Source organism: Salminus brasiliensis, chromosome 11, assembly GCF_030463535.1.
Source record: "Salminus brasiliensis chromosome 11, fSalBra1.hap2, whole genome shotgun sequence".
NCBI classification, from domain to species: Eukaryota; Metazoa; Chordata; class Actinopteri; order Characiformes; family Bryconidae; genus Salminus; species Salminus brasiliensis.
The window spans coordinates 8,368,669-8,393,972 of NC_132888.1; the positions used below are offsets into that span (position 1 = coordinate 8,368,669).

Sequence of the window (25,304 nt, forward strand, 5' to 3'; positions counted from 1 at the left end):
GAGAATGTGGTGGCAGTTGCTCTCTCATCTTTATCTTCTGTGATGCCATTTCAAAATGTAAAGGAGCTCAGATATCACTGACTGCCTTTCCATCACTTCAGATGCTTACCTCAGAATAATAAGCATTACTTGTGCATATCAGTATTGCAGCGCTACTATTTTTTGAAAGGTTCTTTAGGCAACCAAAAGTGGTTCTTCTCTGAAAGACCCTTTTTGGCACCTTCATTTTGGAGACTGTGCAGAATAAATTTCCAATACTGCATAGAGACCACCGCTAATTTATTTAACAATTAAAACAGACGTTAAGTAAAATTTAGAGGGAGAACATATGTATTAAACAGTGGCTCAGCAGTCTAATACACTACCACTATGGCCCACTGGATCATAAGCATCCCAAGCCATGCTGCTTTGCCATCAGCGGCCGGAGTCAGAGAGAGCACAATTGGCCGTGTTCTCTGCGGGTGGTTAGATGGAGCTCTCTTTCCTCATCATTCTCAATCAATGTTGGCTGGCAGAGTCATATGTTAGCTGGTGTGGTGGAGCTGCTAACATTGCCAGAAAAAGGTGGTGACTGGCTTTACATGTATTCGAGGAGACCTGTGTTAAGTCTTTACCCTCATAGTGTTGGAAGCATTGCTAGTGCTAGGGGGAGTTACAAATGGTGGGGTTAATTGGCAGTGCCAAAATAAAAGAAACAAATATATTTAAATAAATAAAAAAAATGGCACAGAAACCTTAATTACTAAATGTAATATCTGACATTACATTCAGTAATTAGACAGTTTCGGTATTTAGTTCATCCATCTTTTGCCTTTATTACAGATTCCATTCCTTTCAGGGGACACTTTCAGATCTTCAGGGAGGGAGAGCTTTCCACACCTCGTCCTCTGAGAGGTTTGTTGTGAACATTTGTGAGTCAGTACGATCAGTAAGAGCTTCTTGGTCAGCTCCACATCCTTTCACACCCACAGCACTCAAAAACACATGAACACTTTAAATCTGATTAGTGAATTTTCATCAAAGATGAAAGCTGTATGTGCCGTTTATCTGATGGCAACGGTTTTGGTGGTCTATCCAGTCTTGCACATTTGCTAGGCATCCCCAAGTCTCTTTGAATCTTTTTCTGAATTTCAGTTCTGAGGACTCCATGTGCATCTGTTTTTCCTTGATCGTCTTGTTCCTTATGCAAGTGGATAATCGTATGTACACCTTTGGTTCCATAAAGAACCATGAAGAACCATGTCTGTAATAGAGATGTGTGAGTATAAAGAAGCTTTTAAAGATCTAAAGAAATCTTCACCTGATCTAAAGGTTCTTTGCCAGTTCAAAGAGTTTTCACACCCTCTATCACGAGCATGGGTTTTCATGGCATCGCTCAAAGAACCATTTGATGTACCTTAATTTTAAAGAGAGAAATAAGGAGCAGGTAAAGCATTAATGGGTCAGTTACAACAACTGCAAGTGCATAGTGGGCCAAACCAGCCTAAACTGTAGCAACCATCTATACAATTTGTCATCACTTTGAAACTCATGGCTGGGCTATATCATCAAATCAGATCAAATCAAATTTATTTGTATAGCACTTTTTATAATAAAGCAGCTTTACACAATCAGTAATTAGTAAAACACAAGAAAAAGACCCCCAGTGAGCAGCCAAGGGCAACACTGTCAAGGAGAAGCTCCCTCAGAGCTGGAGGAAGAAACCTTGGGAGGAACCAAGACTCACAAGGGGGACCCGACCCATCCTCCTCTGATCAGAACTATTTATAGATTATTGATAAGTCACTGAACCACCAAATCTGTTTTACTGCTCAGGTGTGACATGTGGCCCTACCATGTCAAATGACCTGCAGTGAACTGAAGCCACATGCAGCTCTGTTCCAGCACACAGATTGAAGCCAAGTCATCAGCATCTTTCCATGATGGCATGTGGGCCAGATAAAGGTGTATGTGTGGGCCAGAACTGGGCCATGACTCATTTGCAATCTGGGAAAACAACATATTTAAACAAATGGCAGTGTGTGGGAGCAGAAATTATCATTATCTCAATAGATAATATTGAGAATATTACTAAACCAGTGGGTGTAGCTATAAAGTTTTGTTAGAGTATTGAGGATTTACCATTCCTACCAGTAACTTCCATTTAACACTGTGATTGCAGCCCTGTTGGAGCTATCCACAGTGCTGAAATCTTACTTTAGCAAAAGGTAAGCAAAATGCTCTGAACTTGTGTCTGCTTCCTGTTTGTTTCCCCCCTGTGTTCTCTAGAAATGCTCCAAGTTTTTTAGCAAACACTCTTCCACAGCTAACTACGACCATTCATGATGCTCAGCCCTCTGGGGGCCCGCTTTATGTCCAGGACCTCTCTTTCAATACATGATGCAGCAGCGAAGAAATAAAACTCGGGGCTACAATAAAGGCCAATTTATAGCTGTGCTGGAGCTTGGGGAGTAAATGAACCAAATTGATCAGAGATGTTGTTTCCTTTAGTAATGAGGAGTTTCAGGCCTCCCTGTGGAGGGAAGAGCCCAGTCCGCAGGCAGGCTGGGCCATGGCCAGCCCGCAATGAGATCCGCTGGGATTGCCTCTGCTGAGAGATGATGGTGGCACAATCAGCCACAAAGGACTCATATCAGAGACCAATTAGGGACAAAGGCATGTCAGGTGGAAAGTGGGTGAGCCGGCAATGGTGCAACCCTTTTCTCCTCTGTGAAAGCTTATTTTCAGCTCACTTTTTCACTATAGTTACTAGAAGTGCTAAACCTTTCAGGGTGTGTATTATGGAAAACCAAAAGTACTGTCTTTTTTACAATGAAATAGCCTGACATGTTTTATTAACAGTTGAAGATATTTTTTGTCACAAAAAAACAGTATTACACTCATTTGTTAGCCCCGCTCACTGACACTGTGAAGAGGGTTTCATCCTGGACTGTTTTTTGAATGAGACATAGTACAGGAACACCAATCAGAACAGAGATCAGTCTTAAAGGCAAAGTAACAAAAACGGCAGAAAAATTGGCAGAAAAATCAACATCCTTAAAACTGAAGTGTTTGTTTGACCTGTTGACCATTTTTCTTTAAAAAATATTTTTATATTTTTAGATTTAATGCATCAGGAATGTAGGGATCACATCAGATTTTTAACTTAACAAACTAAAACTAAAACTAAAAATGGTTTTATTGCTTATACATTTAAAAAGTTGCCTTTAAAATTACATTTTAAAAGTAAATTTACACAAAATCTGTATGTATTTTTGTATGTGTTTCATTCTGTGCACACATAATATTTGTACATAATTTGTATGTAATTGTGTTTAATAGAATTTAATTCTCTTATTAATTTACTTTAATGTATTATTAAAGTAATTATTAAATTTATTAGATGTTATTGTTATTTCTTTGTTGCCACTTATGTTAATTATTACACTGATGATGCAAAGCTTTGTCTTTAAATGGTTAATTATGATTGTTTGTGGTTTATTTATGTTCATTGTATGTGATCTTCAAGGGGGAAGAAATGAGAATGTGAAAAATGGATGAAATTGACCCTTCGCCTTTTTAGTAAATAGAAAGCTGCAAATAAGAGAATTTAATGATTTTACCTTCATAGAATCCAAAAAAAAAAAACACACACACACACACACTAAGCTATTATATTCCCTCTCCGGCTCACTCACCGATCAGTAGCACAGTAAGAGATTATTTGTTTTCCTTTTTACTCTCTTAGTGCTTGACAAGTGTGTGGTTGCTAACCTTTAATAGCGGATCAATACTGCAGTGAAACTAGCGCAAACTGTAGCAAGAGCAGACAACCCACAAAACAAAGCCCTCCTTCCCCTTTCAAGTCTCAGTCCATCACCAGCCCGGCGCAGGAGAAGATGGGTGGGAATATGATTAGTGGGATTGGTCGTGGTTCATCATGGTGATGCGAGGTTTCTCCATCACACAGGGAGAGATGACTAAATGAAGGCCTTGACAAAGATGTCAAAAGAATAATTTAATTGCATGAGATGCGTTTTCCTTCTCACGTACAATGCTGGTGTTTAATTGGATCGTCTCGAGCTCCTGCAGACTTCTGCTTTCTAATCAATAGCTGTGCCTCAGGCCTGGTTTACAGCAGATAGAGAATAGAGGGGCAAAGGCGAAAGAAGTGCGAATGCAATTATAAATGGATACAGCTCTGCAGATTGAGCAAACTGCATGGGTCACAGACAGAGCATGAATACAAGCCCTAGAACTGAACCTTCCATCGTTAGAAGGGGGGGTGAGGTAATGAACGTTCTGATTGCTTTTCCTATTGGGTAGTGTATGGTGGCCTGAACACATTAACAAACAAAAAAACACATCAGCAGCATGAAAACAACAGCTAGATCAAAAACATGCTGGCCAATTGAAAAAAGCATGGCAAGCAAATTACAACAAATTCATAAACATAGCAGTACATTTAAAAAAAATCACAACCGCATATTGAAAAATACAACAGTAAATAAATAACACCACAGTAAATAAAAAACACCACAGTAAATTAAAAAACACAACAGTAAATAAAAAACACCACAGTAGATTACAAAACACAACAGTAAATTAAAAAACACAACAGTAGATACAAAACACAACAGTAAATTAAAAAAACAAAACAGTAAATAAAAAAAATCACAACCGCATATTGAAAAATATAACAGTGAATTCAAAAACATCCCAGCACCTTTTAAAACATGACAACAAATTAAAAATATGCTAGCAAAATAAAAAAACACAGCAGCAAATTAAAAAACACAACAGTAAATATAAAAAAACACAAGAGCAAATATAAAAACACAACCGTGAATATAAAAACACAAGAGTAAATAAAAAAATGCTAGCAAATTTAAAAACACAACAGTAAATAAAAAAACACAACAGTAAACATAAAAAACACAACAGTAAATAAAAAACACACAACAGTGAATAAAAACATGCTAGCAATTTTAAAACACCATAGCAAATTCACTAACATGCTAGCAAAATAAAAAACACGACAGTAAATAAAAAACTCATTTTAAATGACCCTAGCGTATTCAAAAACCATTCAACTATTTCAACTATTTAAAAACATTAAGCCAATTTAAAGATGACATTTCTCCTCTATGTTCCAAAAGACCAGGGTATATTTTCAAAGCCTTTTTGCAAAGTTTTCCAAGGACGCCAGTAAATCTTGAATGTGCTAGTAATTAATTCCCCTTTCATTTATCTGTATTCACAGCGGATATTTATTTATTTGTAGAGTCTTGTTTGTTAGTCTCTGTCCCCTGCAAAGCCAGGAGACACGGAATAGTGTGCATATTTGTCTTTGAGCAGACGGAACCTTTCATGGTCGTGAGCCTGGAGACAGCGCTTACATCGAGGCACAGCCTTTATTTTTTATTTTTGTAGTGAAAGTGCGGCTGCCCTTTAAGCTTCATTTCTTTTAAGTTCATTAGCTCTTTTCATCTTTGAAGATCTTCTATCTTGCTCCACATTTATTCATTAGTGAGTGCTTGTTCTTCAACATTTAAAACAAGCACACAATCAAAGCAGCATCCTTGTCCAGCTTTGTCTACCTTGAGGACATTTGATGTCTCCTCACATCAGAACCGAAAGCCTACCACTAGCAGAGGCTAAAGAAAAGGCAAGGACACACTTGCCTCTACAAAATGTACTACTGAATAAGGAACAGCTGTGCTTGCATTCATGTTTGCTTGCTTGTGGTAAAACCCTTTAAAATGTCCTCAGACTTTCTGACATTTTATTTTTTAACCTGAAGTCATTTATGACATTTGTGTGCCTTTATGAGCAAAAGCGAACAGACTGTTGTCGTCACAAAGCAGCTTTACATAAATAGTGATTAATAAAAGACAGAGACAAAGAAGAAAGAAGAAATAACATAAGACATGATGAATCAAAGACCCCCAGTGAGCAGCCAACAGCGACAGTGGCAAGGAAAAACTCCCTCAGAGCTGGAGGAAGAAACCTTGGGAGGAACCAAAACTCACAAGGGGGACCTGACCCGTCCTCCTCTGATCAAAACAATTTATAGATTAATGATAAAAATTACCAAACCAGATGCAGCAGATAGTTAATAATGGTGATATTAATAGTGGAAGATAATTAAGAGTCCATTTGGTGAGCAGTATCAGAGTGTGTCTGACGACTCCGGCAGGTCTGACTATAACAGCCTAGTTAAAAGGAGAGAGCCAGAAGGTAACACAGACATGGGAGCACCTTGAAAACGCATGCATCTATCTGCTCCACCAGCATCTCAGTGTACTACAGTGTAAATGACCTCTGCTCTGGCTGCCCTGTATTGTGAGTCATTCAAAAAGCAGTCCTGACTGAAACACCTTATAATTTTGGGCAGGACTGGCCTGGACTAAACTGCTGGATATGCTGGTGGATATATGTAAATGCATTGACTTCAAGGTCAGTTTTTGATGTCAGCCTCCTTCTATACACTCATTATACCAAGAACTTCATTGGGAACAAAATATGTACATCTACATTTTTACGCAATCACCTAATCAGCCAACCATGTGGCAGCAGTGCAATGTAAAAAAATATGCAATCAGCAACCATCAGAATGGGAGACGAATATCGCGGTGAGTATGAGCATGGCAGGATTGTTGCTACCAGAAGGGCTGGTTTGAATATTTCTACAAGTGCTGATCTTTTGGGATTTTCAGCACAACAGTCTCTAGAGTTACTCAGAATGTTGCAATAAAGTTGCAAAAAATTAAATATCCAGTGAACGGCGATTCTGCAGTTCTGCAGATGGAAACACCTTGTTAATGATAAAGGTCAACAGAGAATGGTCAGACTGTTTGGAGCTGGCAGAAAGGATACAGTACCTCAGATAACCACTCTCAGAATGCACAACAACACATGCACAAGACCAGACCAGGTTTCACTGCTGTCAGCCAAGAACAGAAAGCTGAGGCTGCAGTCAGCACAGGTTCACCAACACTGGACAGTTGAAGACTGGAGAAACATGGCCTGCTCGGACAAATCTCACACAGATGGCAGGGTCAGAACTGGGCACCAACAGCATACATTCTTTGACCCAATCTGCCTTGTGTCAGCAGTCCAGGCTGGTGGAGATTTTGCTTTAAGGCCAGAGCCTAGAGTATTGTTGCTCACCATGTGCATCACATGACCACAATTTACCATCTTCTAACAACTACTTCCAGCTTGATGAGGCAAACCGGTCTCATGAACATGACAGCGAGTTCAGTGTTCTTAGGTTTCCCAGTCTTCCCAGTCACTGGATGTGACTCCAGTAGAACAGTAGGCTCAGGAGTTTTTGAATATCTTGTGAAATCCATAACATGAAGAATTGATGCTATTTTGAGAACAAATACCCAATTACCCCCCCCCCCTCCCAACCAAATGTTTCCATTCTACATAGCCAATTACCCAACCCACTTGTTAGTACTCTCCCCCCTTACATGTAATGGTGAAAACTGACACATGCCTCCTCTGAAACATGAACAACCAGCCACCGCCTCTTCTCGAAATGCTGCTGATGCAATGCCACCAGGCAACCAACACGCTCTGAGGAAAACACTGGATACCCAGTTCTGCTGCATCGACTTGCAGACACTTGTGCAGTCCGGCATCACACTGAAGTGATGTGGAGAGAGAGCCATCAACCCACTCAGAGAGAGCAAGGCCAATTGTGCTCTCTCCGATACCGGCTGCTGATGGCAGGCAGCAGGACCTGGGATTGGAATCAGTGATCCTCAGGTCATAGTGGCAGTGCCTTAGACCTGTTTGTGATATGGGCCCTTTAATAATCCTTAATTTTACATTTTATCCCATGTATGTACTGAAAAAGGAAGCTTTATGATGTGGACATGCACACATTTTAAGGGCTTAATGCTGCTCTTCTGCTTCTGAAAGGGGCTCTGGAGAGCAGGACCATCCATCGGTCAGATAGACTGGAGAAGCGTCCCATCCCTATGCTCCATCCCTCTCTCTGTGGAGAGCCTGTAAAAGTCAGGGAGATATATGTAGCATGCGCTCTGACATAAGCGCCCGTGTACAGCTAATGCAAATGAGAGGCTGTAGAAAATGGGATTGTGGTGCTCTGAAGGTTATCGCTGCATGTCTGGCTGCTGGCAGCTCAGTGGTAAATACGCTTAGAGAGAAGACACAGGGACTCTTCCGAAGCACCGCAGTGAAGATGGGGAGCTGCTCCGTGGCCCTCTAGAAAATGCAGCTTTTAATTACTGGGGGTTTAATGAAGCACAAGTGTGCCGTCCTGGTATAGAAATAGTTCAGCGCTCAAGGTTGTTGTGTTCTGTTGTTCTTTTTGACACAAAAATGGTCAGTCCATTTTATTAAAATACAATAATATTAATTTGTGAGCTCTCTGGAATTAGTGAGTGAACATTTTTGTACTAAACCTCATATGGATCCGCAAAAACCTTGTATCAAAATATAAAAAATGGCAACTTTACAGGAGAAGGGGAAAAAATCTTAAATTTCTATGGAAGTCAATGTAAAAAGATTTTACTCCAAGTAACTTAGGAGCATTTCTATTTATCCATTAATCATGGAATGTATTGATTACACAACCTGAGTCACCAGAAATCAGGACAGAAAGAGAGCAGGGTGGAGGGAGTGGTCTCCAAGAGTGAGCATTTATCTCCTGCTTGACCATGGACGCTTGGTATTTGTTGGCTTTTGTCTATACTTTAATACATAACTAATAATATATTCATAGAATATTTTGGAGATATACGTTTATACGTTTATGTTTAATATATTTTCAATGATCTGCTCAAGATCTTGGTGGTACTCATGTTACTCATATTGACTTGACTGATTTATAACTGTACACACAGACTGGTTGAACAAAGATTGGTGATTGGTGAACAACCTTTACATTAAGTCAAAGGTTCCTTAAGACTTCTTCACACTCTCACATCTCTAATATACACTTCTTTATGAAAGCAAATGGCTCTCCTATAGAATCACTCAAAGAACCATTTGTAGCACCTTTATTTGTTTATTTAAAAATAAAAGAGTAAAACAACATAGAAGTATTTCATAGAATCTTCCATAAAATGTATTGATCTCAGCGTGTCACAAAAACTCAGTAAAACATTTATTTTTAATGTTTTGCGTTTATTTATTTATTTATTTATTTTTTACGAGACCAATGAGAGACCCTTAGAAAAAAACAGTGATACATATTTCATACATATACACTGTGTAGCATTTTTTTTAACTTTATGCTAATAATTTCCACTCATGCTGGGCTAATCCTGGCCCCCCAAGTGGTCAAAAATTCAGTTTTCATTTCAGTTGATGATGAAATACCGAGGTGACCTTCTGAATGTTGATCCACCCACTGGGCACCTGGCAACATATGAAGCAGAAAAGCCTCTGATTGGCTGCTTTCTACCTTGCTCATTATCGACCTACTAACTTCATTTTTCAAATGTATGGCGAGAGACCTGCTAAAAGGGTGGGTTAGATTTAGCATCACTTGAAATAGTTAAACTGAAGGTGCCCACAGTAGGCCCCAAGTCAGTGAGACACAATGAAAGTACCTCTGGAACCCAAAATGTAAAATCCTTGCTTTTCTAAGTGTTAAAAAGCCAAGCACAATGTCCTCTGTAGTCACATGTACAAGTGCAAGCAAGCAGCGAGGTCAAGCTGACCCTCAGCACTACATGTAAAAAAAACCCTAAGGAGAAGCAGGGGTTTGGGATCAGTCACAGGCAGCAAGACGCGGGACGACGTCTTTGAGAGGCTGGATGTGTCACCCAGCCAGCTGCCTCATCAGACTGCCCCACGACACCACAGAGCACAATTCAGCTCAGCCTGACAGCCTGTCCACGCGATTACACAACCTGAGTCACCAGAAATCAGGACAGAAAGAGAGAGGGGTGGGGGAGTGGTCTCCAAGTGTGAGCATTTATCTCCTGCTTGACCATGGACATTTGGTATTTGTTGCTCCTGGGCTCCCCCTACAGTCAGGGAGTGTCCATTGCAGTAAATACAAATCACGCTTTGAGCACCCCCTTCATGGAAAGCTGTACATGTGCATTTGTTGACAAGCTGAGCGATCTAGAAGTGGCGTCTGAAGTGGGAGAAGCATGTGGACTGAGATCCCGTGCAGCTCCATCCAGAGTGCAGTAGCAGCGTTTGGCCTGGAGTGGCAATGCTAGAGACGCCAATCCTCCTACTGAAGTAAGTGGAGCTTCAGCATGATCTTGAAGCTGTTATTTTAAGGTAAAATTATTGCATCATGCTGCTTTAACTAAATACAGTGTTTCAGTCCATATCTCAGCTTCCTCACAATAAATAACTTGCAGATGACAGTCAGGGCTGGCAGAGCGAGAATTACAACGAACGCTCTGTCTACCAGTTAAGATCGACAAAGCTTTTGGGAAACTGGGCACAGACCAGTATAAACATGCACCACCGCTCAGAAAGGACTGAATTATGCTGCAGCATTGGCACAGAGGAAGATGAAGATTGCAGTATTTCAGTATCAGCAAAGTAAATAAGGAGAAATTTGAGAACTGTTGATGGTCGTGCAGAAATTAGGCCCAGCCTTGTTAATGGACGGATAGCTTGGAGCTTGAAAACAGTTGATGTTCTAAAATGGGGCCCAGAAAGCAAATCATATGTGTAGTTTGTCCTAAAGCATACCCAGCTCCACTAAACTGAATGGAAATAATAGTGGCTCACCCTTAGAACTGTATTCATTACTGTAGTAGTAACAATATGTAGTGTGTTGTTTGTGGCACTCCATGCCCCTTCCTTCAGGGCCGGGCCAACCTAAATCTCCTTCCAAGAAAATGTATACGTTTGTAGTCCGGATGGAAACCCATTTCAGCCTAGAACTGTTTTTACACTAAATTTAGCTATTTTAAACAACATATGGCAGAATTTATTTTTATTTCCTCGAGAAAATGAGCCATTATTCCAGTGCATTCGGTGATAAACTCAAGAAAAGAGGCATCTTTTATGTAAATTCAGTGATAATGTTGATGCTGCTGGCAGAAACAGACTGAGAGGTGAAAGGTGAGCACTGGCTTCCAGATAAATCTCTTCTGCCTTTGTTGAAACTCTGTGCTTTAATGTTCCAGATTTTTCAGTTCTCGCCTTCCCACCTTACAAATTTGTTTTATAGAAACCTCATATCTTCAGAGCTTTACATGATAAGAAAAAAAACCTTAACTTTCAGTGTAAGTCAAGGTATATAGAAATTAATTTGGAGCATTTCTATTGGTCCATTCATTCAGAAAAAATATTTCCATATATTATGGAAATACGCCTGTTGAAAAAAGTACTAATACGAGTAATAATCACTGTGGATTGTGGCTCCTGTCTCTCACTCACGCTTGTGCTTATTTACCAGGAGATGACGGAATTACAGAGTTTGTTCCCTTGTGGGTTAAATAGTCACTCGCATTTTCTGATTTTTGGGAATTCGGATTATGGGATTATGGAAATGCGGGTACCGTCTATTGTTCCACTGTGTTGTAGAACCCCTACCATTCCTCTAAACTGTTCACAGTATCCCAGAGCAGGACAGTTTTGATGAGAACGTTGTTTAGAGGAAGTTCAATAGTAATGACGTGCAGGTGGTGTGTTTTTCACACAGGAAAATAAAAGCGGATCTCATCAGGTCCCACTGGAGACGTATTTTTATGACAAGGGTAAACAGAATCCGGTTAAAGTAGATCCAGATACTATCCAGATACAAACCACATGTTAGAATTACAACAGTAATAGAACAACACAAGTAGAAATAAGGTTTTATTAGATGACAAAGAAGCCTTTTTAAGGCTTGAATGTCCTTCACTTAATAAAGGCTTGTTTTCTAACTAAAGGTTTTTTACACTGACTCAACTCTGACAAAAATGGTTCCTCCTAGAATCAAAAGTGGTTCTTCTATGGCATCGTTCAATGGCATCACCCTTTGTTGTAGCTTCATTTTTCACTGAAAATGTTCAAATAAGAAATGGAGTTGACTTTATTTCAACATTTCAAAGCACTCTTTCCCTCACTTGTTTTTTTGCTCTTTTTTTGCCTATATCTGTGTTTTAATATTTTATCCTTGTGGAGACGATGTGCATTTCAAGTCGACATCACTGTGGTTGGACTTGTAATGGAGTAAAGTATCCTATCCTATCAGAATGTAGATTTGATTTTGCTAGTACATCTGTTTCAGACACACTCACAAGCATTATAAAGACACGTCCAGTCAGAACCTCTCAGATCATGAGTCGCTGCTGAAATAACATGCTGCCCCTTCCTCCCAGTGCTGAACATTACTAATTCATGCTCCTGTCAGTCTTGATCTTAAAGCGTCTCTTCCGCTTGCCTATCTGTTTATGCTGCTGTTATTTAATGTTTAACAGAGCCTGTCTTTACTGTAATGGAAGAGAAGCTGCCCTGGCCACACTGACAGGCTAACTAATCTTCCTCTGAGGCTGTGATGGGAGATGGGTGCGGCAGACAAGACGAGAGAACCACCACTGCTGATAAGTGGCTTCAGATACAAGTCATTGTATAAGATACCTCAAGCCGAGCTTGGATCAGCAGGCCTATGCAGGGAGATACCAGCTAATTTGATACACCTGCCACTGACCTACACTCTGACCTGTTGATCAGAACCTGGCTACTATTAGGGGTGTAACGATACATGTATTCGCACCGGATGTCACGATCTGATGCACACAGTCGTACGAAGAATGCTGATAGTAAGGGCGATGAGATAGAGAGCAGCCGACTGACAGTAGAACAGTACACTGAGTGAAAGTGGAAACAGGTGAAACATTGATCAGACATACACTAAATGGACAAAAGTATTGGGACACCTGCTTGTTCATTGTTTCTTCCAAAATTTACACTGTCTCTACTGTCCAGGGAAAGCACTCTACTAGATTCTGGCAAGAGCATTAGTGAGGTCAGGATGTTGGAGGATCACTGCCTCAACTCACCCACAACTCTTCAACTCATCTCAAAAAGCACTGGATGGAGCACCAACCATCATTCCAGAGAACACAGTTCTTCCACTGCTCCACAGCTCAATGCTGGGGGGCTTTATACCCCTCTAGCCCACGCCTGGCATTAGGCATGTTTAGCTGCTCTGGAGAGTCCTGGAGAGGCCAGTACCTCTCTGCCAGTACAGGGACTAGACAAGCTGTGTGTATTTGTGCATTTGCACATCTGTGTCAGCAATGGGTGCACCTTAAAGTAGCGGAATGCATTCATTACAAGGGGTGTCCACAAACATTTGGACGTATAGAGGAGGAGAAAGACAAAGACAGTCCCCTCTTCTCAATATTTGTTTTAACATGACCTTGTCCACATGGCCTCACAATTTCTCTCAAGGGAATCCCAGAGACCATCTTGAGAGCCATTAAATTACTTTATTAGCTCAAGTGAAGTTGATTATATGAGCCATCAGAGGGATGAGGGATTGAGAGAACACAAGTGTCGACTTCGTTGCGAAATCATTGCGACGTTCCTTTTTCACCCCCCCCCCCAAACATTTAGCTAAAGCTGTTTATTAGCTATAACCACAATCAAATGGTCAAGATTTCAAATCCATTAAGCTGCAAAGTACTCAATTTTTAAGGTGACTGCCAATATGGCTTCATTACTGTACTCTGCTAGTTAGTTGGTTGCATGTTAGCATGATTGATCAGAGTCACCAGATGTCCTCGTTTTCCCAGATGTCCTCGTTTTCCCAGACGTCCTCTTTTCAGGATCTAAAAATGCATTCAGCCAGGAATTCTAAGTGACATAAAATGTTCAGGAATTCACTCTGAGTTGACGTTGCTTCTACAATCGCCTCATATTTGAACAATTTATCATTAACTTCTCTTTAATGATGCAAGAATGAGCAAGAGATGGACAGAGCGGGAGACAGGAGATTGACTCCAGCCTAAAAATGCATGCAACAACCTTGTATCCCTGTTTTTGCACTTTTACAGGAGACTGAATGGAGATAATTTGGCCATAGAGGCTATGAAGGTGATTGACTGTTCTTTGGTAAATGAATATATGTCGATGTACTAATATAGTTGCAGAGGCAGACAGGAAGGGTTTGGAGTTGTCACCCTAAGCACACCCCGCTATAACATCACAACAGCACCACTGTGAGTGACTCGTGGTAGTGGCACGTAAAAGTGTGCTGTGCTGGTGTGGGTATATCTGAGAACAACCAATGACCAATGAGGAAAGTGTAAAGACTCATCTGCTCATGGAAACAGATGACCTACAGTCTCTAAACATACACCCGAAAGGTGTACCACTAAACTGGGTGTTTCTAATAAAGTGGCCAGTCACTGCTGTGCTGAGAATGATCTTCTTAAGGTCCCTTTCCATTGATTGAGAGAGATGGAGAGGTGGGCGGATAAATTGGGTAGCAACATCTGAGCTGCAGTAGTAAACCTAGTTTACGAAGTCTTACTTGTGCTGACATGACAGATTTGAGCGTTCGGGGCATAGACTCAACAAGACCTCTGAAGGCGTCCTGTGGTATCCGGCACCAAGACGTTAGCGAGAGTGAGTAGTGAGCTTTTATGAATCACATCAATGAGCCTTAGTTGGACAAGACCTTGTCACTGGTTTTCCGGTTCCTTCTTGAACCACTCCTTGGTCGGTACTGACCACTGCATACGAGAAAAACCCTTCCAGGCCTGCCTGATGTTTTGGAGATGTTCTGACCTAGTCATCACCTTCAAAAACTCACTGTTCACTGCCTAATATGTAGATCCCAACCTTTGACAGATGAAGCCACTGTAGATGAAGATAATCTATGTTTTCCACTTTATATATAGTGTTTCTGATAAAATGGCCTGTTACTGTAGGTACAAAGCAAGCATTTCTTATAACCTTGCATATACTTGAGTTGAGTAGACATGGCTACTTCCTCCAGAACTTGCGAGAGAGAAAAACCAAGCCGAGAGGCTTGAGGACAGAGAAAAGACGAAGATCGACTTCCAGCTCCTGCTGAGCAGATCCAGCCAGCAAGGCTGTGAACATCAGAAAACCTGCTTCGTTTTTTTTTTTTGGGTCCTTTTCCCTCATCCCTTCCGCTTGAGGCCATAAATCAAAGGTTTGGCTCTGCGTGTGTATCAGTGTGTGTGTCTGTGTGTGTCTGCGTAGGTGTGAGAATAACTGCTGATCTGTCATAGGAGCTAAATGGCGGGAGTGACTTTGTGTGAGGCAGAGAAAGGGCAGAGTCGCGGCTGCTGCTCCACTATCTGCTTTTCTCACCAATCTACTTACTACAGCTTCCACAAATGAGAAGGGGTCGGTGTGGGGAAGAGAGAGAAGGAGAGAGAGGTAGAGAGAGAGAGAGAGAGAGAGAGAGAGAGAGAGAGAGAGAGAGAGAATTAAATTTATATTTCTCTGTGGAAGCACAGCAGTCTTGTTTTTGTTATCTCTCTCTATTCATCCCTGGATTATTTTTGGAGAGAATCGCAAATGAAGTTCTGCCCTCTATGCCATTCAATTGAAGCGCTGCAACTCTTGGATTTACAGCCACCCCCTTGTCTATTTATTCAGCACCCCCACCCCCTCCCCCCCATCCCATCCCTTGTTTCTCATTTGTTTTGGATCAGAGAGAGGATTCGGGGATCTAAACAGGCATTCAGTGCTCCGGGAGGTGAATAGGTGGCGTCCTCTACATTCAGCTTCATTAGGGAACTGGATTCATTCATCTGGATGGTATCAATGGCATTTCTACTAGAAGACTCTGGGAGACATGAGTCATAAATGTAATCTTGACAATTAATGAGATGGGAACAATGCTAGCAAGTTAAAACTAATGACTGTCATTGGCGTAGGCCCCGTCGTCAGCCCAGGTCTTGCATCAGCGGGGCTCTCGCAGATCCTGCCGAACTTAGGAAAGGGGGCAGAGCCTACCCCTGATGGTTGATGCTTGCTGTAAACACTTGTCTTCCATGAGGAGGCCTGTGGAAATGGTTAAGCGAACACACACTCACACACTCTCACACATTCAACAATCACAATGTTTTGTCTATTTATTAGCATTTATTCAAATGTTCTTTATTTTTTAGATCAAATTAACACCTACAGAGAAATAGGCTGTGTCCCAATTGTCTACTACAGACCCACACTATAAGCTATAGACTATGTACTAATCTTAATAGTGCTGGCTTGGCCGTGTACCAACCAGTTTTTACTAACAGGACGTGAGGAGGCATTGCTTTGCCAACATCCGTCATTGCTCTAGCAGGTTTTCCAGCTGCCGTTGCACTTGCCTCCTTATTCACCATTTATTCTCATAATTGTTCCAGGTGTGAGAAGCTCCACCCTTTGTGTTGTGTTGCATTGTGGGATAACGGCTGTCATCACCACAGGTTCTGAGGATGCATCATACATATCTGAGTATACTCAACCTTGACACTTTTATCTACACCACATACTACATACTCAAACTAGTAAGTATTAGTAATTAGCACACAACTGGGACGCACCCATATAAATAGATGGGGCAAAAAAATAGATGGGGCAGCAGTGGGTCAGCGGTTAGTGCACCAGGCTATCGATTCCCGGGCTCGGCAAGCTGCCACTGTTGGGCCCTTGAGCAAGGCCCTTTGCCCTCTCTGCTCCCTGGGTGCTGGAGTTGGCTGCCCACCGCTCTGGGTGTGTGTCCTCACTGCCCCTAGTTCACTAGTGTGTGTGTGTGTGTGTTCACTACCACAGATGGGTTAAATGCAGAGGACACCCGTAGCTTTAGCTATTATATTGGTCAGTAAAGCAACACACACTTACAAACATGCACAACCACAACCCTCACATCCCAGACTCATACACACTACTTCCATTCATTTATTCCACCCCCACACATACAGCCAACCCCCTACACACATAGACAACACCCACTCATTTACTCATACTCATCATCCCCTTCAACACACACCCCACCCCCACCCTTACCTACACACTCACACACATCCACATGTTTCATCAGGTTCTGAAACAGGACTGGACATGTTTTGTGTTCGGTGGTCAGACACAGTTACAACCTGTAGGCAATTTCATTCCTACTGACTGCAGCTCCATCATCTATCAGGATCTGTCTGAATGCAGTGTAATCAGCCCCTCAGCCAGCAATCACTTAGCATGGTGTGTATATATGTGTGTATGTGTGTGTTATGGTTGCCAGCTGTCAAGGACTGGCCTTGGGACTGAATGATTTAGTCAAGGCCTCTGGGAATGATAAAAACTCTTGTATGGTTGAGATTTGTGGTTTTTAATTATTAATTAGATTAAACCATAACATTCTCTGGCTTATTATTCAGTAATTAGATCATCAGTTAAGACAATGCAAACTGCCTGTGTCTTCTTATGGTGTGTCCTGAGCATTATCTCAGTTCTTAAAACCCCAGGGCTTATTATTCAGTAACTACAGTTAAGGTGTATGTAAAGTTCGTAACGGACAGGAGGGTTCTGGTCATTTGAAGAATTAAATCAATCAATCAGCCTTTATTTTCACAAGAAGTACACTGACAGTGACCCTTCATTTTAATGTAGCCATTTTTATTGGAACATTTACAATAAACAGGGATTGAAAAAAACAATAGTATTTAATCAACTGAAACTGAAATTAACAAAAGTAAATATATAAATGAAGAAAGAAAACAAAAAAACAAAACAATTAAAATAACAAGATTAGTAAAACATAAAACATATGATGTATTTATTAAGACAGAACAATATAATACATAAAAAGTAGAAACAGAAATGACTGAACTAAAATAAACAAAAAAATAAAAGCAATAGTATGTTGACTTAAAATATAAATTTGAGTTAAAATAAATAAGCCAAAATGAGTTTTTAAAACAAGTCATTCCTTAAGAGCAAATAGGGAAGCTAGAATGAAGCTAAACTAATTAAAATAACTGACATAATTAATAAAAAATAATGTCAAAAATGATAAAATAAACAACAAAAATAAGCAACAAAAATAAAAGTAGTAGTAGTAGTAATAATAATAATAATAATAATAATAATAATAACTACATTATGAAGGAATGATTAAAAAAACCAAATAAATAAATAAATGAATAAATTAAAAATAAAATAACTTGAATGTAAAACAGATCCTGTTGGAACAGTTCCAGGCAGAGTGGGATTGGTTAGGAATTAAGAGTTTAAAATGCTTGGGTGGCACCAGCGAGAGGTCAGCAGCCATGTTCATAGTGCAAATAAAGCCCCTCTCATCCTTCCAGATTGCTGTCAGATGGATTTATCAACCCACATGTGCATTTGTGAGTGTGTGTGTGAGTGTGTGTGTGAGTGTGTGTGTGTGTGTGTGTGTCAACTGGTGTCAGTCAGAGCTGCACACATTCAGCCGTTCAGCCGTTCTGCTAGTAGGCTGTTGTAGGCAGCTGTTAAGGGTGCAGTCTGAGGGTTTCTTCTGTTGATGAGTGACTCAGACTAAAGCCTCATGTCAGAGATACCCCTTAACTCACTGCAGTCTTCAATGACTTAAGACATGTCTGAAAGAAGCCTGACTCGGTTGTAAATATCCCCCCTCCCTCCTTTGATGAGAAGCGGGTGAGTCACCAAGGCATAAACTCTTTCACTGTGTAAACTGTGAGCATCTAAGCACACATCCCTCTACATCTGGAGCTCACTCACAGCTCAAATGTGCTGGGTTTAAAACCCTACTGAATCCACTGAGCACTGGACTGGAGCATTGACTGAGTGCTGCACAGTCAATCAGTAGCAGGCTGCTGTCCTCCAGTGGTCATCATGGTACATTACATATTGCATAACTGATGTTTGTGGACGCCCCTTTGAATGAATGCATTCAGCTACTTTAAGGTAGCACCCATTGCTGCTACAGATGTGCAAATGCACACATACACACACAGCTTGTCTAGTTCCTGTTGAGAAGTATTACCAATAGAATAGGACTCAATAGAGCAGATAAACAGGAACCTATTGGCACCATGCTGCCTAATGCCAGGCGTGGTCTAGAGGGGTATAAAGCCCCTCAGCATTGAGCTGTAGAGCAGTGGAAGAACTGTGTTCTCTGGGTTGATGGATTGTTCACCATCTAATACATTTGTGAGGAGTTGGGGTGGTGATCATCCAACATCCTGACCTCTCTAATGTTCTTGTCCCTGGTAGGACTGTCCTATGAAGGCTCCTTCTTAGTAGTCTATGGGTCACGCAAATGGACCAGTCTAGCAAAGTGGTTTGATGACATCACCAGAAAGGTCCCGTCTCTTGCAATTGCAGTGCCAAACTTTGGGCCTGTTGCATTGTACCTCTTGCTTTTTTATTTCTTCATGGAAATGAATTGGAACTCTGCTCCGGAGGCTCTGGAGGCTCCGGAGTTGTATGTGAACTGAGAACTGCCTGGAAGGATACATCAGTTGTGTCCTCAAATTCACTCCGAACTGCATTTCTAGGCTGTATACAAAGTGTTCTTGACTTTGGAACAGCTTTCTCTGATGCAGCGGTCAAGAAATGCAGCCTTCCTCAGCTTTGGAGAACTGCTAGAGCTTTGAGGTTCACAGTTTGTCACTTACCTCTACTCTCATTGTTCCTCTGTGCCAAGATAAACACAGCCTTCCATTCTGGGACACCGTTAATAATAAACTCCATCATTAATAGGACAGTTTGTCGTTTTCCTGCTTTAATAAACAGCTTATTACTTATGTAGAATAGATCGCATGTCGAATGTCAATCAGGCCTTTCCTCCTCCTCGTCACAGCAGGATAGAGTTCCTAGCTAACAGCCATCAGCACAAAAGCCATAAACTTTATGATCCCTGTTTAGGCCGTGCTTTCTGAGTTGGACCGTACTGCAAACACTACAGTGACCCCCTGACCACAGCAGATAAACATTCCTGTCACTCACAGTTTGATGTTTTGAGTAATTTAGTAACTCTCCCACAAAGTCAGACAGTTGGCTCAGTGCTCTATGAATAGTAACAGACATGTTGTCATGCAGAGCAGGGGTGGGGGGGTGGGGGGGTGGCAGGATCTGGCTCGGATCCCTGGCCGCAGTCGGCCTGTCTGGACTGGGATTAAGAGAAAGGCCTTGAATCACATCCTCCAACAGGGAGGCATCCGTTTTCTCCAGGCAGTTCCTTTCACTCTTCTTTACTGGAATCTCCTCCTTCTGCAGACCCCGAGGAGGGTGGTCCCCTTGGAGAGTTCTCTCTCTCTCTTGCTCCTCCCCCCTTCTTTCTCCTTCTCGCTCTCTCTCTCTCTATATACTTTTCTATCTTTCTTAGTCTCTCCCTCCTCGCTCTTTCTCTCTGCCCCCCCCCCCCTTCCCCCTCCAAGTAGGCCATCACAGGCCCGTGACCGCCAACCTCAGCCTGCCAGTCTGCCGTATCCCTCTGTACGTCTCTTTCCAAGAATAAATCAAACGCACCACGGCTTTCAGGGAGTGTATCTCAGTTTGATCTTGTCAAGTGTAGCTACTGAACACACCACAAGAATGTTAAACTCTCTCTCTGTCTCTCTCTCTCTTTCTCTCTCCATAAGCGAGTGCCTCAAATACTGTCATTTATAGTGCATTTTTTCTACGGTTATTTTTTTACCGGCTGAAAATAGAACTTTAAGAGAAGTGTGAGAAGCTGAAATGACAGCCGAGGTGACTGTCTTGATCAAACCGAGGAACTGTCTTCTGTCTTTTTAGTTAGTTTGCCTCTATTCCCCAGAAGACTTCTATTTATATCTGCTGTTTGAGTGAGACGAGCTACCAGAGAAGGAAACCTTCACTATGAATTTCATGCCTACACATTAGCATCACTACCTATTAGCACTGAATTATCCTGTTCAACAACACTCAAACAACCTTGCTATACGTTTATAACAGGATAGCATAGGCTAGTCAACCCATTCACAAATCTGGTATTGTGGTAAATGGCCATATATGCACATACATCAGCCATAACATTAGCACCACTGACAGGTGAAGTGAAAAATATGTATATGTTTATACACATTGATGTATGGCTAAAATAGATGTCCCATTTAAAATGTATATTTCAAAATGTTAGATATTAGATTAGATATGCATTCATATCAGTCTAAGTTGAGTCATGTCACTCCTCTACTGCGTTCTCTTCACTGGCTTCCTGTAGCTGCTGCCCACATCAGATGTAAAACCCTGATGCTGGCCTACAAAGCCAAGAGTGAACCAGCCCCTCCATCCACGTGGCAATGGTCAAAAGCCGATCTGCACCAAGAGCCCTTCCAGCTTCAAGTACGGCTCGGCTCGACCCGCCATCCCTTAAGATCCACGGAAGACAAACGTCCAGGCTTTTTAATCTGTCCTGCACCAAAGTGGTGGAACGAGCCTCCCCTGGGTGTCCGAACGGCAGACCTGACTGAAGACCCTACCTCCTCCGAGAGTACTTTGGCGAAGTGTAGTGACGAGTATTGTGGTCTCCATACTGACTACTGTAGTTTAGTAGTATCTAAGCTTAGAGGGATCATTTGGATCCTAGTCTATACAAACTAGTTCTTTCTGAATAAAGATGGAGAAGAATGTCTGCTAAATGCCTTAAATGTAAATGTATATATTTACATATTTCTTGTATATACTTCTAGCTATATGTCATATGTTTTAAATCTATATATTGACATAATGAAGATTTCTATATTGGAAGATTGTAATTATGCCTTCTCAGGTGCTTAAATATGCAGGAATGTTTCTGTTGTGGTATCAAACTGTTGTAAACATTGACCTGCTTAGTTTCAATTAGCTATCAATGTCAATTAGCTAACAGCATATTCCAGTGTAGTCGTATGGATAGACTAATTACATGAGGATCTGTATACAATACTAAAAGCTTTATGTCCCATATGGCTTCTCTGAATGGCCCAGTTCTGGCTCACATACATTCTACGCATTCGTCCACAGTGACAGTGATGACTTAGTTCAAATCTGGGACGCAGGTGGGTACAGTTAGGCCGCTTTTGCTGTACCAACATTTCACATGGTAGGCTTCATGTGAGCCACATGTGGCCTGGGGTTCAAATGCCATGACAAACCTGGCTGCTGCATCTGGGTTTGAGCCCGTAATACATTTGTCATTGCCGTAACTAACCCGTAAGTATTTGGGCCAGAATCGTCTGCTATCTGGGATGAAGCCATTTTCCTCTCACAAAAGAAACAGGCATGATGAGGCGAATTGCTGCTGCTGGGTGTCAAAGCCTTTGAAAAAGGAAACCTGGCTGATTCAGTCACTCAGCTCTGCAGTGATCGCTCTGTACATTCTCACATAAATCTGTCTGAGATCACACCATTTTTTAATCTGTAGAACATGTCCACAACATGCCAACTATTAAATACCGTACTTACCAATAAAATAATTTCCCCTTCTACTTTAAATGCAAACGTATGAGACATGTTTGATCATGTTAGTCATTTTGTTTGAATGATCCTTCTCTGCTTTAGGAGAAAAAAATGACTCCACTGACATATCCTGTGCGTATCACTCACAACAGGCTGGCAGTAAATCAATCAGTTGAGGAATTCACTCCGGTTTAATGGATATAAAGGGAGAGACGTGTCAGAGGTGTCATGTCATAAAATGTACAATCATGTCTCATTTAGGGGCAGGTCAGCTTTGTAGTCGACTAAGAAGTAATCTTTTTTTTGGTGAAACCTTGTAGTTTTAGATTATTTTATTTTATTTTAGTCCTGTATGTTTTGATAAACCACATATATTGTATCTATTCCAAATTAATAAATGTACTGCTGAATATTAGTATATTATATTTTAGAATATGGCCTTCAGCCAGCCTGTTTAGATGTTGGGTGATGAAGACTGATCTACTTCTGTCCTTCTGATGTTTCATCCATTTCAACTATGATTCCTGTTAGAACTGAATTAATATAATAATATAATAAAGGCATCTTATCAACACGTAATATTAATATCAAAATTAGATTAACAGTATATATAATACAATAAAGCACACATTTCTCTCAGATATGAGCAGTTTTTATTATAATTAGGTGTTTAAAGAATAAACACTTATAGAATATAATTCAGGCATTCATGAAATCATGCAAGTTATTCAAAAAGGTACAATTTACACACATTACACATTATATGCCAAAATGTTTGTGGACACCCACTCTAATGAATGTTTTGAGGTTGTACCCATTGCTGACACAGATGTTCAAATGCAAACACTGTAGAATTGCCCTGCCAATAAAATAGGACAGCTAAACATGAACCTGTTGGCATCATGCCTAATGCCACACATGTGCTAAAGGGGTATAAAGCCCCCCAGCATTGATCTGTGGTATGATAGAGCTCTATCCAATACATTTGGGATGTGTTGGGGAGTTGGTGCTACTTGGTAATCATCCAACATCCTGACCTCACAATGACCTCACTAATGTTCTTGTCAATTGCTGAATGCAATCAAATCCTCATTGCAATGTTCCAAAATCTAGTAGAAAGCCTCCCCTGGACAGTGGAGACCAATAAAAGCAAAAGCAGGATGGATTTTTTTCATCCTGACCCTAATTTCAGAAAAACAGAGCAGGTGTCCCAATACTTTTGTCCATATAGTGCACTTACTGTAATATACAGTACATTTAACCTGAGATTAATTTTCCCATTCTTTCTTAAAGGTACACATTTCCCCATCATCATATTCCAACTGCTCAGGTCTAGACTAATACAAAAGGTGACCGATACAAGGTAACACTGCATTAAACTAATGTAGTCTGTGTATCCTGGTACATCTGCATATGAGGAGATACCACATGTTAATGGGGGCTCTGGTTCTGGCCATAGTTGACTGGTTGGTCCAGAAATCCTTTCCGTTCTGTTCCTCCTCTTTTCCGGCACTCCCCCAAGGTGCCAATACTTTGGAGTTATGGAGGTTCTTTAAAGAGATGCCACTTTTTTGGAACCACTTTTGGTGGTGAAATTATCTTTTGGATTTAGGAGTAGTCTGTAAATGTCATAAGTGCACAGTCAACTAAGGTACTGTAGGTTCCACTAGTGTCTGTCAGTGCATGCTGAGGGACTGCTGAAACCCTGAGCACTGCAGGTAACCCTGCTGCCAAGGGAACGGCACAGCAGAAGCATCCACAAAGCAGTCCATGTGGTCCTGATGGCAAGTTGCCTTGAAACCGTAATGATAACTAGTGGCTCCTCCATAGTGTGACTGAGCTAGGTCCTCCTGAGGGTGACCATAGTGTCTGTGGGTCATGTATGGCTGAGGACTTTGACTGTAGTGAGGGGAAGGAGCAGGGTTTACAGATCCATCCTGGAACATCTGCATCTGAGGAGACACCATATGTTGATGGGGGCTCTGGCTCTGGCTGTAGTTCGTTGGTTGGTCCATGAACCCTTTGGATGCTGCAGAACTCGGCTCCTTGTCTTTTAGTCTTGTCCTGCACTCAGGATGACCACAGGATGAGGTTTCAGCTCCTAAAAGCATGGACAGTGCTGATATGCGGTGGATGGCCCTGCGGAGAGTCGCAATCTTCGACAAGCGCTTGCCGTTCAGGTCATGCTTAAGGGTCGTGCGCAAAGCATTGAAGGCCTGATTGTAATCCAGGATCCGTTTGCGCTCCCGGACATTGGCTGCAACCCGCCGGGCTTTGGAACGAGGAGGCCGGCTGCGCTTCTTAGCAACTCTGGACATCTCGGCCTTGCTGGCCCGAGGTCCACCATCGCTTTCTGATGCAGGAGGTGATCCCTTCAGTGGTTCTTCACTGCTGCTGTCTTCTCCCAGGCCCAGTGGACAACTCTCTTGCTCATCCTCTGAGAATTCCGATTCTGTGCTGGTGCTGGACATGCTCATGTTTAGTAGAGCAACTCACCACGTTGAGCAAGACGACTGCGAGTGATGTGCCTTTGTGTCAAGTAGGTTGGGTCCACCAAACACCACAGAATCTTAAGCAGCGACTTCTTAGGTTCTCACCATCTCAGAATCCTCCCTCGTCTGCGGTTCGACTCACTTTGGCTCTGCCGGGACGAAAGGTGCTTTTAAAAGGCAGTCAGTGGGTGCATCACGTGGGCCACTCGCCTCCAAGCAAAGGTGTACTCTGTGTTTAGAAGAGGCCTCCAGGCAAATCCAGTCATCAGTCAACAGCCCCTGACACACCTCCTCTATTCACACAGTCTGCAGCGTACTGTGATGAAAGTGAGCTGTGCAAGACTGAGGAAGGAATATAGTCAATTCTGGAGAGCAAAAATATCCACAAGGCATGTTTGTCCAAAGGTCTGAGATCAGCAGTGAAATCGCTTCTGTTTTGCATTCCAAGTTTTCTATTCTGAATAA

General features: G+C 41.6%; 1 protein-coding gene across 1 annotated transcript; it reads right to left on the bottom strand.

Moving 5' to 3' along the window:
• Window positions 1–24,023: 24,023 nt before the first annotated feature.
• On the bottom strand, window positions 24,024–24,824 carry LOC140565652 (class A basic helix-loop-helix protein 9). The gene has a single exon (XM_072691688.1). The coding sequence runs from the start codon at window positions 24,822–24,824 to the stop codon at window positions 24,024–24,026; it is 801 nt and encodes a 266-aa protein (XP_072547789.1).
• Between the last annotated feature and the right edge of the window lie 480 nt (window positions 24,825–25,304).

Excerpts from the sequence above, each read along its gene's own strand:
- LOC140565652 (XM_072691688.1), bottom strand. The coding sequence starts at position 24,824 with ATGAGCATGTCCAGCACCAGCACAGAATCGGAATTCTCAGAGGATGAG.